Source organism: Ranitomeya variabilis, chromosome 3, assembly GCF_051348905.1.
Source record: "Ranitomeya variabilis isolate aRanVar5 chromosome 3, aRanVar5.hap1, whole genome shotgun sequence".
NCBI lineage: Eukaryota > Metazoa > Chordata > Amphibia > Anura > Dendrobatidae > Ranitomeya > Ranitomeya variabilis.
In genome coordinates this window covers 667972803-667991037 of record NC_135234.1, presented here as the reverse complement: position 1 = coordinate 667991037, position 18235 = coordinate 667972803, and the positions used below count along the sequence as shown (strand labels likewise).

Here is an 18235-nt window from a genome sequence, read left to right as displayed (position 1 = left end):
CAAGTGTCCTATCAGAAAGAGTATTCAGTGCTGCAGGTTCAATATTAACCGAAAAAAGGACTCGTCTGGCTACCCAAAATGTTGACGATCTAACATTCATTAAAATGAACCACAACTGGATTTCGAAATCTTTTGCCCCACCTTGCCCGGCCGACACCTAGCTTTCCTATGAAAAGCTCTTGCCTGTGAATTACTTTTCTAATGTCTAATTTGCTGCAGCTGATTGTACAGCATACGACATGTTTACACCTCCCTAAATGGCAAAACTCCCCACACGGGGCCGTGGTATCGCGACTTGGCGCAAGCACCCGTGAGACTGCTGTTTGTCTGAAGAGGTGGGTGTGCTCGCTTTTGGTTGACGGCATTGCTACTGGGTCCCTCATAGTACAATGTAGTGTCTCTGGCGGTGGTGGTGCGCACCCAACGTCAGACACACCGTTGTAACATGAGGGGCCCTGGGGCGGTCCCGCCGGCCTCAAGAGAGTTCCCCCCTACCCCAGCTCAAAATGTGCTCTACCACGTCCAAAATTATGTCGCACAGCTCCACCAATCTTTAGTCTATTCGCTGACATCATTCAATGTCTGGCACTGACAATACAAATTTGTAGACATCTATGATGCAACTTAAAGTAGTCTGTGTCTGTGTCCTATATTGGCACCATTAAATAGTTACTGCCAAATTACTATGTCAGAAACTCAGTAGATGAGCCCACCCCTGTACCTAAGTATGCCACCTTTTTTTTTTGTTGTGGTTGTTTTGCGAGACATTAACATCTATTTATATTTTGGGAGTACTGGGACAGACACTCCTTGCACTACTCCTCCACTCACCACCAAGCTGCCTGTGTATCCATGTAACCGCTGTAAAGCTGCCATGAGCCTATTGTTTGTTATTTTAGGCCTTTGAAGCCTGTCTGCGGTCCCTCCTTCCACTAGTCCTCCACTGACCAGACCACTGCTGCCCGTGTACCCCTGGAACCAATTATAAAGTGCCTACAGCCAGCCCATTTTCTTATGTTAGGCCTTTGAAGCCTGTCTGCGGTCCCTACTTTAAATACTCCTCCACTGACCACCAAGCTGCCTGCCCGTGTATCCATGTAACCGCTGTAAAACTGCCATGAGCCTATTGTTTGTTATGTTAGGCCTTTGATAGCCTGTCTGCGGTCCCTACTTTAAATACTCCTCCACTCACCACCAAGCTGCCTGCCCGTGTATCCATGTAACCGCTGTAAAACTGCCATAAGCCTATTGTTTGTTATTTTAGGCCTTTGATAGCCTGTCTGCGGTCCCTACTTTAAATACTCCTCCACTGACCAGACCACTGCTGCCCGTGTACCCCTGGAACCAATTATAAAGTGCCTACAGCCAGCCCATTTTCTTATGTTAGGCCTTTGAAGCCTGTCTGCGGTCCCTACTTTAAATACTCCTCCACTCACCACCAAGCTGCCTGCCCGTCTATCCATGTAACCGCTGTAAAACTGCAATGAGCCTATTGTTTGTTATTTTAGGCCTTTGATAGCCTGTCTGCGGCCCCTACTTGCAATACTCCTCCACTGACCACAATGCTGCCTGGAGTGCCTGCCTGTGTATCCATGTAACCGATGTAAAACTGCCATGACTGCCTACTGTTTGTTATTTTAGGCCTTTGATAGCCTGTCTGCAGCCCCTACTTGCAATACTCCTCCACTGACCACACCAATGCTGCCCGTGTACCCCTGGAACCTATTTAAAAGTTCATAGAGCCTAGTTATATATTTTATTTACTATTAATAAGGCCATGATGGACTACGCTGTACCACGCTACAAGCTAACCAGTCGACACTTCTTTTGCGAGAAAAGCCATCCCAACCCTCCACCAGCATGTAGAAGACCGCATTGTCCATGCACTCTGGCAATCTGTGAGTACAAAGGTGCACCTGACAACAGACGCATGGACCTGTAGGCATGGCCACGGAAGATTACGTGTCCATTACGGCGCAATGGGTTAATGTGGTGGATGCATGGTCCACAGGGGACAGCCTACTAAGTCTGTCTGCAGTCCCTAATTCAAATTGTCCTCCACTGTCTAAATCGGAGCTTCCACCTTCTGGCTTTCGGCCTATAGTATCAGAAATTAAACTGCATTTGGCCTTCAACTTTGGTTAGGGCCTACTAACGGCTTCTGCCCCTCCCTGGTGTTGCCCTCAACTAAATAAAGCTGAGCTTCAACCTTCTGCTCCAAATTACCATTTTGAAAAATGCAATAGGCTTTTCCGGCCTACTAAAGGTGTCTGTCTGTGTGCCCCTGCCTGGTGTTGCCCTCAACTAAATAAAGCTGAGCTTCAACCTTCTGCTCCAAATTACCATTTTGAAAAATGCAATAGGCTTTTCCGGCCTACTAAAGGTGTCTGTCTGTGTGCCCCTGCCTGGTGTTGTCCTCAACTAAATAAAGCTGAGCTTCAAACTTCCGGCTCTCATTAAGTGGTTTTAAAAAAAAAAAATGGTGGTTAGGGCCTACTAACGGCTTCTGCCCCTCCCTGGTGTTGCCCTCAACTAAATAAAGCTGAGCTTCAACCTTCCGGATCTCATTAAGTGGTTTTAAAAAAAAAAAATGGTGGTTAGGGCCTACTAACGGCTTCTGCCCCTCCCTGGTGTTGCCCTCAACTAAATAAAGCTGAGCTTCAACCTTCTGCTCCAAATTACCATTTTGAAAAATGCAATAGGCTTTTCCGGCCTACTAAAGGTGTCTGTCTGTGTGCCCCTGCCTGGTGTTGTCCTCAACTAAATAAAGCTGAGCTTCAACCTTCCGGCTCTCATTAAGTGGTTTTTAAAAAAAAAATGGTGGTTAGGGCCTACTAACGGCTTCTGCCCCTCCCTGGTGTTGTCCTCAACTAAATAAAGCTGAGCTTCAACCTTCCGGCTCTCATTAAGTGGTTTAAAAAAAAAAAATGGTGGTTAGGGCCTACTAACGGCTTCTGCCCCTCCCTGGTGTTGTCCTCAACTAAATAAAGCTGAGCTTCAACCTTCCGGCTCTCATTAAGTGGTTTTAAAAAAAAAAAATGGTGGTTAGGGCCTACTAACGGCTTCTGCCCCTCCCTGGTGTTGCCCTCAACTAAATAAAGCTGAGCTTCAACCTTCTGCTCCAAATTACCATTTTGAAAAATGCAATAGGCTTTTCCGGCCTACTAAAGGTGTCTGTCTGTGTGCCCCTGCCTGGTGTTGTCCTCAACTAAATAAAGCTGAGCTTCAACCTTCTGCTCCAAATTACCATTTTAAAAAATGCAATAGGCTTTTCCGGCCTACTAAAGGTGTCTGTCTGTGTGCCCCTGCCTGGTGTTGCCCTCAACTAAATAAAGCTGAGCTTCAACCTTCTGCTCCAAATTACCATTTTGAAAAATGCAATAGGCTTTTCCGGCCTACTAAAGGTGTCTGTCTGTGTGCCCCTGCCTGGTGTTGTCCTCAACTAAATAAAGCTGAGCTTCAACCTTCCGGCTCTCATTAAGTGGTTTTTAAAAAAAAAATGGTGGTTAGGGCCTACTAACGGCTTCTGCCCCTCCCTGGTGTTGTCCTCAACTAAATAAAGCTGAGCTTCAACCTTCCGGCTCTCATTAAGTGGTTTTAAAAAAAAAAATGGTGGTTAGGGCCTACTAACGGCTTCTGCCCCTCCCTGGTGTTGTCCTCAACTAAATAAAGCTGAGCTTCAACCTTCCGGCTCTCATTAAGTGGTTTTAAAAAAAAAAAATGGTGGTTAGGGCCTACTAACGGCTTCTGCCCCTCCCTGGTGTTGCCCTCAACTAAATAAAGCTGAGCTTCAACCTTCTGCTCCAAATTACCATTTTGAAAAATGCAATAGGCTTTTCCGGCCTACTAAAGGTGTCTGTCTGTGTGCCCCTGCCTGGTGTTGTCCTCAACTAAATAAAGCTGAGCTTCAACCTTCTGCTCCAAATTACCATTTTAAAAAATGCAATAGGCTTTTCCGGCCTACTAAAGGTGTCTGTCTGTGTGCCCCTGCCTGGTGTTGCCCTCAACTAAATAAAGCTGAGCTTCAACCTTCTGCTCCAAATTACCATTTTGAAAAATGCAATAGGCTTTTCCGGCCTACTAAAGGTGTCTGTCTGTGTGCCCCTGCCTGGTGTTGTCCTCAACTAAATAAAGCTGAGCTTCAACCTTCCGGCTCTCATTAAGTGGTTTTAAAAAAAAAAATGGTGTTTAGGGCCTACTAACGGCTTCTGCCCCTCCCTGGTGTTGCCCTCAACTAAATAAAGCTGAGCTTCAACCTTCTGCTCCAAATTACCATTTTAAAAAATGCAATAGGCTTTTCCGGCCTACTAAAGGTGTCTGCCCCTCCCTGGTGTTGTCCTCAACTGAACAAAGCTGAGCTTCCACATTCTGGCTTTCGCCCTATACTATCAGATATTAAACTGCATTTGGCCTACTAGTGTGGTTAGGCCCTTGAAACAGTGTCTGCTGCTCTTGGGTTTGCTACTCCACTGAACAAAGCAATGCCGCCTGTTTAGTCCTGTTACCAATTTTGAACTGCATGTAGCCTACTTTATTCTTTGGCCCTATATCTGTTTCCTCCTCATCCTGCCCATTGCCCAGCCACTGCTAAATGAGTCTGCTGGTACATTGACCTAGACCACTACATTCCCCTTGTACTCTACACAGCCAGAATCTGTCCCTGCTGAAAGTAAGGTTCCCCTTCCCGCATGTTATACCACCTTACACAGGGACAAAGAGGAAGGTGCAGATGAAAGTGCAGGTTCCTTCATCAGGTGGGGGGGCATACTCGTTGGCGACGTCACTGGCACAGGGCCCCTCAGAGTACGCAAAAGTGTCGCTGCTGGTGGGAGGCGCCCCCGCCATGCAAACACACCGCCGTACTTTGAGGGGCCCTGTGCCAGTGGCAATGCGAACGAGTGGGCCCCCCCCTGCTTGCTCAGGATCACAGCACTTGCAACTTTTAAATACTTACCTTTCCCTGCAACACCGCCGTGACGTAGTCCGCATTTCCTGGGCCCACGAAAAACTTGAGCCAGCCCTACTCCCCCCACAACTTTCCCCCAATTCCCTATGCCCAACTATTATTATACAGTTAATTAAGATTGGCAAGCTTCAGAAACAAGAATGGATGTTTTTGGCATTAAAATGGGCACTGTAGGTGTTTTCCTGGCCTCCACTCACTGCCGACTATGCTTCCCCATTGACTTGCATTGGGTTTCGTGTTTCGGTCGATCCCCGACTTTTAGCGATAATCGGCCGACTGCACTCGACTCGACTCTGGACAAAATCGGGTTTCCCAAAACCCTACTCGATCTTAAAAAAATGAAAGTCGCTCAACCCTAGTCAGAAACAAACAATCAAGATTTCTGGCTCTCACAGACCTGTAACTTCTTCTTTAAGAGTCTCCTCTTTCCTCCACTCATTACCTGTAGTAATGGCACCTGTTTAAACTTGTTATCAGTATAAAAAGACACCCGTGCACACCCTCAAACAGTCTGACTCCAAACTCCACTATGGTGAAGACCAAAGAGCTGTCAAAGGACACCAGAAACAAAATTGTAGCCCTGCACCAGGCTGGGAAGACTGAATCTGCAATAGCCAACCAGCAGGAGTGAAGAAATCAACAGTGGGAGCAATAATTAGAAAATGGAAGACATACAAGACCACTGATAATCTCCCTCGATCTGGGGCTCCACGCAAAATCCCACCCCGTGGGGTCAGAATGATCACAAGAACGGTGAGCAAAAATACCAGAACCACGCGGGGGGACCTAGTGAATGAACTGCAGAGAGCTGGGACCAGTGTAACAAGGCCTACCATAAGTAACACACTACGCCACCATGGACTCAGATCCTGCAGTGCCAGACGTGTCCCACTGCTTAAGCCAGTACATGTCCGGGCCCGTCTGAAGTTTGCTAGAGAGCATTTGGATGATCCAGAGGAATTTTGGGAGAATGTCCTATGGTCTGATGAAACCAAACTGGAACTGTTTGGAGGAAAAAGAATACTGAGTTGCATCCATCAAACACCATACATACTGTAAAGCATGGTGGTGGAAACATCATGCTTTGGGGCTGCTTCTCTGCAAAGGGGCCAGGACGACTGATCCGGGTACTTGAAAGAATGAATGGGGCCATGTATCGTGAGATATTGAGTGCAAACCTCCTTCCATCAGCAAGGGCATTGAAGATGAAACGTGGCTGGGTCTTTCAACATGACAATGATCCAAAGCACACCGCCAGGGCAATGAAGGAGTGGCTTCGTAAGAAGCATTTCAAGGTCCTGGAGTGGCCTAGCCAGTCTCCAGATCTCAACCCTATAGAAAACCTTTGGAGGGAGTTGAAAGTCCGTGTTGCCAAGCGAAAAGTCAAAAACATCACTGCTCTAGAGGAGATCTGCATGGAGGAATGGGCCAACATACCAACAACAGTGTGTGGGAACCTTGTGAAGACTTACAGAAAACGTTTGACATCTGTCATTGCCAACAAAGGATATATTAGAAAGTATTGAGATTAAATTTTGTTTCTGACCAAATACTTATTTTCCACCATAATATGCAAATAAAATGTTAAAAAAACAGACAACGTGATTTTCTGGATTTTTTTTTCTCAGTTTGTCTCCCACAGTTGAGGTCTACCTATGATGTAAATTACAGACGCCTCTCATCTTTTTAAGTGGTGGAACTTGCACTTTTGCTGACTGACTAAATACTTTTTTGCCCCACTGTATATAGTTGGGTCACAGGCATACTGGCATCCTTCACCCCTCCACTAAGTTATCATGTTTTGCATTGAGATTGCCATGGCATAGATGCTTATGCAAGACCCTTAATGCTTCCCAGGGCCGGTTTTAGACAAAGTGGAGCCATGGGCAAAAGTTTAAAGTGGGGCCCCAAATGCTCACATATTGCACCATCACACAGAAATATTTCGGTTGTATTTACAGGTGCTGAGTTCAGGTCGCTAAACGAGCATGATCAACAATATTCAAGTCGTTCGATGCTTGTTTCCCGACCTCTTTACACCAGCTGAGGAAGAATGATGGGGATAGATAGTCCTTGATACAGTATAACGCAGGTCGCATATAGTACATATAGTATAAAGCACTCCCCATAGTCCTTGATAGAGTATAATGCAGCCCCCTCAGAGTATAATGTAGACCCCCCCAGAGTATACTGCAGCCCCCTCATTGAGTATACTGCAGTCCCCTCGTAGAGTATACTGCAGCCCCCCTCATAGAGTATAATGTTGCCCCCCTCATAGAGTATAATGCAGCCCCACACACACAGTGTAATGTAGCCCCTCATTGTAGAGTATAAGTCCCTTATAGATCAGAATGCAGCCCCCTCCGAGTATAATACAGCCCCACACACATACAGTATAATGCAGCCCCCTCAGAGTATAATGCAGCCCCCTCAGTGTATAATGCAACCCCCACACACAGTATAATGTAACCCCCCACACACAGTATAATTCTGCCCCCCACAGCATAATTTAGCCTCTCACACACAGTATAATTTAGCCCCCCCACAAACATACACAGTATAATGCAGCCCCCCACACAGAGTATAATGCAGCCCCTCACACCCTCACACACAGTATAATGCAGCCCCCACAAAGAGTATAATGCAGCCCCCCACACACACAGTATAATGTAGCCCCCCACACAGCATAATTTAGCCTCTCACACACAGTATAATTTAGCCCCCCCACAAACATACACAGTATAATGCAGCCCCCCACACACAGTATAATGCAGCCCCACAAACACAGTATAGTGCATCCCCCACACACACAGTTTAATACAGTCCCCTCACACACAATATAGTGCAGCCCCACAAACACAGTATAATGCATCCCCCACACACACAGTTTAATGCAGCCCCCCCACACAGTATAGTTCAGACCCCTCCCCACACATGCCCACACTATATAACACAGCCTACCCACACACACAATACTTACCTCACCTCCTCGTTCCCCCTCTGCTCTGGCTTCTGCAGAGCATCTCATCAGCTCCAGCTGGCACACGCTGAGTCAGAGGCAGATGGGTAGTGATGGGAGAGGGATCGTCATCTGATGGTCCTTCCTCCATCACTGCTTTCAACTGTATTGACATCTATGATGCCAGTAAGTTGAATGTGCAATGCAGGGGGGACAGCGCCGAGCCTCTCATATTCAAGGGCCCCATAGTGGCCGTGTGGACTGCTGCTATTAATGGCACACCACTGGCTGGGGCCCCTGGAGGAGCAGTGGCCCTAGGCAGCTGCCTGGTCTACCTGCCCCTAACAGTGGCCTTGATGCTGCCAATTACTGAGGGCTTCATAGAAGAGCTTGTTTTTATATATAATACAGGACTACAAAGTTGTACTATACACTGTATTGTTACTACGGTATTGTAGTCTATAGTACACATTATCACAGTTTCAAGTTCCCTAGGGGAACTAAAAAGTAAGGTAAAAACTAATTTTAAAGAAATAATAAAATGTAAAAGTTTCGATCACCCCCCTTTTCCAAAATCAAAAATATACATATTGGGTATTCTGTGTCCGTCCGTAAAATTAAAATGTAAATTTAACTATCCAAATACGGAAAACTAGGATTGCCGTTTTTGTTATATCCTCTTTGCCAAAAATGCAGTAAAAATGATAGAACGTTATAATTACACCAAAAGTTCATCAATAAAATGGCATATCGAGACACAAAAAATACAAGCCCTCAAATTGCTCTTTGCACAGAAAAATAAAGAATCTATGAGTTTAAGAAACACAAACAAATGGTAACACAACCCTATTTTTCTTTCTTTGCAAAGTTCAGATCTTGTTTTAATATCAAACAAAACATAGTTCTCTCTCTCTCTCTCTCTCTCTCTCTATCAAAAGTGTAGGTATAGGTATAGCAATCAATAGCAAATTCAATGAAAAAAATGGGAACAGGTTGCAAGTTTTCCAGTTTCTTCCACTACATATGAACTTTGACAAGATGATTGTACAAATTCACACTCTCTTTAGAGATTACATGCAGGTGATAATACTGTTCATAGGTCATCACTCTAGGACAGTGTTTCCCAAACTCCAGTCCTCACAGACCCCACAGATCATGTTTTCAGGATAGTGTTGTATAGGTGAGAGAATTCCTGAGGGCTTGATGAAACTTCCACCACTTGTGCAATACTAAGGAAATCCTGAGAACATGACCTGTGGGGTCAGTGAGGACTGGAGTTTGGGAAACACTGTCCTAGAGTGATGACCTATGAACAGTCACCTTCCCCATAAAGGATATTATTATACTTAAAATAGTTAACACTCAAATTGCATATAAAATCATATCCAAACAGAAGTTGAACCACCTGACTCAGAGTTTCGCTTACTGGATTCTTCTCAGGGCTGAATTTTTTAACCACTAAAATCATTTAAAAAAAAACTAAACAAGTTTGCTATTGATGTATTGATCTGAAGAATATTGGTGCCAGGCTGTTTTTACCACACAATGAATGCCACTTTTTTCACCATTTCACCACACTTGGAAATGTTTCCCTCTTTTTGAGTACATAAAGTGAATGGTATCATTCACAGCTACAAAAAAAAACAAGCCCCCCTCCAGCTTAATTGACCAGAAAAATTAATAAGTTAATCCTCTGGGGAATAAGGGGAGACAAAAATGAAAGTGTAAAAAAAAAATGGCCTTGCTTAAAAGTGCAGCTAGCCCATTTTGTATTGCTCGGCTGTGACTAAGTTGAGCCATCAGATAAATAGTATTGGAGGAGACCCTCATTACTGCTCATAAAGGCTCAATTGTCATGAGTCTGTTATCCGGGACCAGGGGCACCTTCCCTGTCACTACTGCTAGAGGTGCTTTTGCTCTCCCTGTTCTCCAGATTGCTTCTGATGGTGAAGACGCCGGGGCCATGTACCTTGCCTTAGCTCCTGAATCTGCCCTCAGTCTGTACCCTTCCTCGAACCAGGGTAGAGGGGAGTAGTAGTGCACTGTAATACACCAACCAGACTAACAAGGTAATACAAACAGGGATAAAGGAAAATACCAATCCTACAAATATACTCACACAAACAACAGAGGTAAACACCGAGGAGTGGTGGATGGGGTAAAACCAAAGTACGAGAAGGAGGGGAATTAGCACACACCGAAAACCCAGCAACAGTCTCAAGTAAATCCACCAAACACCTTCCCAAACAACAACCACAAACCACCATCTCCTAACCATGTAACATAAGCTAGCTCTGGCAATGAGTTCTTGCCAGGGTCCAGATTACATAGGAGATGAAATGGCTAACAGTGAACAGCTGATAGCCTTAATGCAGGAAAGCTTCCATGAGCTCTCCGCTGATCAGATTAACCCCTGTGCTGCGGTCTTTTGGCTCCTCTCTGTCGCAGTAAACCCGTGACGCCAGTGTTGGTAGGCTGAGTGCACTCCTTGATTTTATATGTTGTGATCCTTCTTATTATTTATTTGCAGTGTTGACAAAGCAAAGGCTCTCTCCCTACTACTTCATGCAGCTGATATAAGCCACCCCACCAAGCAGTGGAAAGTGCATGCACGGTGGACCAAAGCCCTAATGGAGGAGTTCTTCAGACAGGTAAAAGTAACCGCAGCATAGTAGTAAAAGTCTATTCACTTATGCTTCCTGTGAATTAAGTTTTCTCAATTTTTGGGGGATTCTGCTGTGTCAAAATTTCCTTTACTGCCCAATTTTCACATTTCATATTTTTCTCTTTTTTACTTGTAAACTAAAACAAAACAGGATTAAAAAGGGCAGTGGTGCACAATCTGTGTCCTGCGATGCCATTTTGTGTGGCCCTCAACTATATGAGCAGAAAATGCTTGACTGACAGGTTAACTATATATGGGAAGACACATACAAAAGAGTAGTGGCAAAACACTAAGAAGCAAGGACTGGCAAGTACTAATGGTGGCCTGTGCGGACATACCTGGATGGCTCATACATCAGGAGAATGGGGTCTCAACCCTTTTGGCACTCCAGAAAGGAGTGAGTTAGATAGGTGGCCATGTCTGTGCTAGCTCCACTGTAGTTTATGGGAGTTGTGAATCATTAAGCAGTAAGCAAAAAACCCACTATCTATTGTCAGGGCTGCCACTAGAAATTTCGGGGCCCCATACTGGCAACATTTTCGGGGCCCCCTTGAGACTCTGCCCAGGCTCCACCCCAGTCCCGCCTCCACCCATCGAACTGTCCACAGTCCCACCACTCTCTCTTGGAAAAACTCCACTTCTCACCTATCACACATTAACAGTTCCCATCATCAGATCACACATATAGCCAGCAGCATTTGATTTGGCCAAAAGATTTTTTAAGCCGCCGCTATAACACAGTAGACACTTTTGGCCGGGCCCTACTCTGCTGTAACCCACTAAATATTTGTTAAAATATGCAATACAATTTAGGTATATTTTTATTTATTTTTCAATTTTAAAAATGACCAATAATATCACATACAAAGATCACATACCACCGCACAATGACCAGACCACATATTACCACCACAGTGATCGAATAATATCACATACAAAGAACAAATACCGCTACACCATGATCAGAAACCATATTACCACCACAGTGATTGAATAATATCAAATACAGGGAACAATTACCACAACACCATGACCAGACCACATATTACCACCACAAAGTGACCAAATAGCACATACCAGGGACAAATACTGCAACACCATGTCCAGACCACATATTACCAACACATAGTGACTGAATACTACAATACTGATCAGTTCAGTTTCTATAAAGAGGTAAGTTCCGGACTGGACCAAGGGAGCCCAATGGATATAGTGTATATGGACTTTTCAAAAGCTTTTGATACGGTGCCACACAAAAGGTTGTTACATAAAATGAGAATAATGGGGATAGGGGAAAATATGTGTAAGTGGATTGAGAGCTGGCTCAGGGATAGGAAACAAAGGGTGGTTATTAATGGAGCACACTCGGACTGGGTCGCGGTTAGCAGTGGGGTACCACAGGGGTCAGTATTGAGCCCTCTTCTTTTTAACATATTTATTAATGACCTTGTAGGGGGCATTCAGAGTAGAATTTCAATATTTGCAGATGACACTAAACTCTGCAGGGTAATCAATACAGAGGAGGACAATTTTATATTACAGGATGATTTATGTAAACTAGAAGCTTGGGCTGATAAATGGCAAATGAGCTTTAATGGGGATAAATGTAAGGTCATGCACTTGGGTAGAAGTAATAAGATGTATAACTATGTGCTTAATTCTAAATCTCTGGGCAAAACCGTCAATGAAAAAGACCTGGGTGTATGGGTGGATGACAAACTCATGTTCAGTGGCCAGTGTCAGGCAGCTGCTACAAAGGCAAATAAAATAATGGGATGTATTAAAAGAGGCATAGATGCTCATGAGGAGAACATAATTTTACCTCTATACAAGTCACTAGTGCGACCACACTTAGAATACTGTGTACAGTTCTGGTCTCCGGTGTATAAGAAAGACATAGCTGAACTAGAGCGGGTGCAGAGAAGAGCGACCAAGGTTATTAGAGGAATGGGGGGTCTGCAATACCAAGACAGGTTATTACACTTGGGGCTATTTAGTTTTAAAAAACGAAGACTAAGGGATGATCTTATGTTAATGTATAAATATATGAGGGGACAGTACAAAGACCTTTCTGCTGATCTTTTTGATCATAGACCGGTGACAGGGACAAGGGGGCATCCTCTACGTCTGGAGGAAAGAAGGTTTAAGCATAATAACAGACGCGGATTCTTTACTGTAAGAGCAGTGAGACTATGGAACTCTCTGCCGTATGATGTTGTAATGAGTGATTCATTACTTAAATTTAAGAGGGGACTGGATGCCTTTCTGGAAAAGTATAATGTTACAGGGTATATACACTAGATTCCTTGATAGGGCGTTGATCCAGGGAACTAGTCTGATTGCCGTATGTGGAGTCGGGAAGGAATTTTTTTCCCCAATGTGGAACTTACTCTTTGCCACATGGGGTTTTTTTGCCTTCCCCTGGATCAACATGTTAGGGCATGTTTGGTTAGGCTATGGGTTGAACTAGATGGACTTAAAGTCTTCCTTCAACCTTAATAACTATGTAACTATGTAACTATTTCTAAATCTTTGCAAAAAAAACAAACCTGTTCGTAAACGTACCATGAGGCTGCATTCCCACAATGAGTACCTGGTGAGTTTTTAATGTTGCAGATTTTCTGTAACATTTCTGCACCTATTAGGATAAATTAGGTTACTTGTGTTTTTTCATTACATTTTGGAGTGGTTTTTTTACTTGTGTTTGTATTGAGTTTTTGACGCTGCTGTTTTTGTCTCTGTTTGGTATGTCATTATTTAAATAAAGCTGCTTTGTTTTTGAAGCTTCCTAGAATTTGGCTTGACAAAACTTTAGTGATACAGTCAAGTGCTGATTACATGCGTCTTTTACGTTCTGATTTTCAGCATCTAATGCAATTCTATGAGAAAAATATGTACATAAAACTCAGCATATGTGCAAGAGAAATTTTACATGTTGTGGATTTGAAAAAAGTAACGCAGGTCTATTTACGCTATGTAAAAAAAAGGACAGTGAGCATGAGATTTCTATAAATCCGATCCATTTTGGTGGACCTGTAAGATAACAACCTATTAACATAAATAAATCTGTGTGTATAGATATAATAAATAAATGATGAAAGTGAACACAGATGGCTGGCACTGCTGTGCTTATTCCAGGACTGCAACTCAGCACCGACTCCGGGATCTCTGGTGCCACACTTTAGAAAAAGACAAGGCAATATTCACGCCCACAAAATCAAGAAGAGAGTGGCACTCACCGTCCCATAAAATGTCCTTTTATTTGGATTCACATAAAACAGAGGCATAAAAACCCTCACACTGCCAGCGGGGATCTCACCAAGGTCACCACAGTTCAGCCCGGCTGGGAACAGAGCCTCAGTGATCAGACGTAACCTCAATGATGTCACCACCGGTCACTGAGGCTGCGCTCACAGCAGTTCAGTCACCAGTGATTGTCAGCCTGGACGGTCGCATCTTGGCACCGTCCAGGTTGAAAACTGTTTATCCCAGACATGGATTATGACATGGGACAGAACAACAGAGAGGTATGGTATATTGTTGTTTTTTTATTTTAGTTTTATTACAGGAGATCGAGGGCTTTGGTGGAATAAGGCGAGGTCATAAGTATGGTTTAATTAAGATTATTAAAGGAATCTGTGTCTTTCTTTCAATTAAAGGACTATTTCTGGATGTCTGTGTTTTCTTACAATGTGACTATGGGGTTAGTAATGGATAGGTGTCTTATAGACACTTCTCCATTACTAAGCCATGGGCTTGATGTCACTTGACAATACAAAGGTGACATCAACCCCAAAAATATTAACCCCACTTGCCACCACTACAGGGCATGTGGGAAGAGCCGGGCAAATCGCCAGAATTGGCGCATCTAAGAGATGTGCCCTTTCTGGGCAGCTGCGGGCTGCTATTTTTAGGCTGAGAGGGGCCAATATTCATGGCCCCTTACCAGCCTGAGAATACCAGCCCCAAGCTGTGAATTTTGGCAAGGCTGGTTGTCAAAAATGAGGGTGATCCCACGCCGTTTTTTGTATTGTTTATTTAAAAAATTCAAAAACCAGCGTGGGGACTCCTCTATTCTTGATAACTAGCCTTGTTGAAGCTGACAGCTGAGGGTTGCAGCCCTCAACTGTGAGTTTTGCCTGGCTGGTTAGCAAAAATACAGGAGAACCCATGCCATTTTAAAAAAAAATAATTTACCGCACAGGAGCAGCTGATTAATACTCCCATCCGCCGCTCCTACTCTCACTGTTATCAGCGGCAGCAGGTGTCAGATGTTGGGATCAGTAGTCCCATCAGCTGACACCTGTGACCGGAGGTAATCTTTATACCTCCGATCACAGCTGAGCGCTCATGCTGTCTTTTGACAGCGTGGGAACAGCGGCTCTCTGACCAACGGGGATGATTTCACCGCCGATTAGAAGCGGTGTTTACCGCGCTGCCATGTGCCATGCACATGACAGTGCGACAAACACCCGGTGTTCGGGCAGCCGAACCCGAACAGTAACACGGACTTCCTGATGAAATCCATGTTCGTGTCCGTGCCCGAATAGTAGGTGTTCAGGTTCGCCCATCTCTAATAAGGACCTGACTGATAGGCTAGCTTTCTCAGAGGTGCTGATCTCTTTAACTACACCTCTGCTTATACTGTATAATAAGCAGGTGAATTTGTCTTTAAACAACAATTCGTATGTAAATTGCTATGAGCAGAACGTTGATTTATAACAAAGACCTGATTTTCTGTTATTCTAATCATTTCCTTTCAACTTATTGTATAACCCTAGAAATAACAATAATGCATCAATTTACTTTATGAGCCTAATAACGTACACATTGTGAGTCGTGCTGTGATTATTACCTGATATTAAATTTCTGATTAAGCATTTTAATTTTGAATTAAAAATATAAATCTGAAATTTGGAGCAATTGCCGACTACAAAATGTCTCAATGTCATTACACATCTATCAATTAACAAGTCAGGAACATACAAGCTGTTCTTTGGAAGCTGCTGTTTCTCCTTTATATGTTTCTTAAGAAACGGAAAGAATTAACAACATTTAATTCATAGTAATGAGCTTTAATTCTAAAAATCCATTCCTTGTTGAATGAGTTGCATTGAGCATGCCATGCAAAGTCGTATTGACTTTTTAGGTTTAGAAGACTTTATTAAAGACAATGAATTTGTAAACACAAAAAAATATACGTTACATTTGATAACATTGTTCCCACCTGGGAATCAGAGATATGTCCAGGCATCTTCCCCCTGCTGTTCCCATTCCATTTCAGCAATTTTTCTGCCCCCAAACATCCTAGGAAGGGCCACTGGAAATATGCTCGAGTTTCCCATTATGCTCGTTACTTGAGTCGAGCACTCAAGCATTACGAAAAGCTTGTTATGAGTACCAAGAATCTGATCACTACTTATAAGTTATAACATCTAAACAGTGTCAATTGGATGTTCTAGCCTGCATAATAAGGTAAAGGAAACATATGTAGTTAGATGACCTTAGTACATAAAATTGTTGGATGAAAACTTTGCCATCTCCATCGCCAGAAAAATCAAATCCAATGAAGAGCCCAAGACAACAGATCTTTCCTAACAATGTTTGTATTGTGTCATATGAAAAAATGTTTAAAAACTTTTTGGCTACACACAGCCTTTTTCAAGCCAAGACATTGTTGTGTTGGCCTGTAAAAGGCTATGCGTGGCAGAAATGTTGCTATTTTTCCATTTATATAGCACAATAAAGAAAATGGTTGCGGAATCTATGTTGCTTTGGATCTTATTTTGCATTTTCATGTATTTATTATGCTTCCTTATATTAAATATCACCATCATTTTAACAGCATTTTGCAATGTCCTTCATTATATAAGAAGAAATTCCCTACTTGGGATTTCCGCCATTACTTTGAAAAGAAGTTTTTCGCATGATCACACGAGGAGTCGATGCTGTGGGCCTATCCTTTGAGTAGCATTTTTCCTGTAGTGATCGTTAGTAGTAATGAGCGAATATACTCGTTACTCAAGATTTCCCGAGCATGCTCGGGGGTCCTCCGAGTATTTTTTAGTGCTCGGAGATTTAGTTTTCATCACCGCAGCTGAATGATTTACATCTATTAGCCAGCATAAGTATATGTGGGGGTTGCCTGGTTGCTATGGAACCCCCACATGTAATCAAGCTGGCTAAGAGATGTAAATCATTCAGCTGCGGTCATGAAAACTAAATCTCTGAGCACTAAAAAATACTCGGAGGACACCCGAGCGTGCTTGGGAAATCTCGAGTAATGAGTATATTCGCTCATCACTAATCGTTAGGAGTATACCAAAATCTGCATGCAATTGGTAGCAATTTTCACACTAATATTTTTTTCCTAATGTCAGTTGTATTCTTTGCAGATTCCCCTTGTTCCTCTCGTCTTATTTTATTACTAGGTATGGTATCATCCCAAGGATGGGTCTGCTGGATCCTATGACTGTTTTTTGTAACAGCCTCTTCAGTTTTGTGCAATACCTTCTATACACAGTCATAATTTTGCATTTGTATCTTGTAGGGTGACAAAGAAGCTGAAATGGGCCTGCCGTTCTCACCACTCTGTGACCGCAAGTCCACATTGGTAGCTCAATCCCAGATAGGTAACTCAGCTCCTATTACCGTGCATGTCTGGTTCTTGAGATGACCTGTGAGCACTGGCATGGACCAAAAATGCACTGCGCTACTGAAATAACTGATTTTCTCTATTACAGGATTCATTGACTTTATTGTTGACCCAACATTTTCAGTCTTGACTGATGTGGCTGAGAAAATCGTTCTTCCATTAGTAGAAGAAGGAAGCAAATCCAAACCAGCACCTCCTGTCAATCAGTCCAGGTGTGTGAAGCTCCAATCACTTAATCAAGAAATGCAAAACTAAATTAAATTACTAATAGGAATTTCCTTTTTAGATAACCCTATGATCTTGGGGTTTCCCTGCCAGGTAATGCACCTGCCAGCTTTAAACTGAGCCCAACAGTCCATTGAATCAGATCATAGATTAATATGAAATTATTGGACAGGAAATTGGGGGTCACTAGTGGGGAACATACTGTAAATAACTGTTTTGATTGTTTTAAGGTAACCGATATAGAATTTTTTTTATAGCAGACTCCCAATAAATAGGCTTTATAATGTAACTCTCTCCTACTCATAGCTCGCAATGGAGGCAGCCATCACTGGATGAACAAGCTGAGCTAGGAGACATTAATGCTGACATAAACAGCTTCCGATCAACCTGGACCAAGTATATCCAGGAGAATAAACAGAAGTGGAAAGAAAGAGCAGCAAGTGGTGAGGAATTTATTACTTACAAAAGGAACTTGATATTATACTTGAAAGGTCAAGTACTTGATTATGTAATCCATCTTATACCGCATACAAAAGTAGAGATTACTCTCAATGTAAAGGCAACCAGTCAGTAAAAAAAACAAAACAAAACATTGGGCCCGATACATCACAGCTTTTACGCCAGTATTCGAAAGTAAATAGCTTTGAAAAGTTGCATTATTTTGGCACAATGGGCAGCTGTGCTAAAATGCTAAAATTATGCAACTTTTGGCATTCTCACACCATTTTGGCCCAGCGCAACAAAGTTGAGATCACCGCTCATCAA

General features: G+C 43.2%; 1 protein-coding gene across 7 annotated transcripts in view; it reads left to right on the top strand.

The window, feature by feature from the left end:
- The window catches only part of PDE1B (phosphodiesterase 1B), a 464528-nt gene that overhangs the window by 433616 nt on the left and 12677 nt on the right, over positions 1-18235 (top strand). For all 7 annotated transcript variants that reach the window (XM_077297904.1, XM_077297903.1, XM_077297906.1 and 4 more), the window contains 4 exons: positions 10456-10576; positions 17141-17222; positions 17334-17457; positions 17777-17913. In XM_077297904.1, the coding sequence (XP_077154019.1) occupies positions 10456-10576; positions 17141-17222; positions 17334-17457; positions 17777-17913 (464 nt within the window). The remainder of the gene's footprint in view (positions 1-10455; positions 10577-17140; positions 17223-17333; positions 17458-17776; positions 17914-18235) is intronic.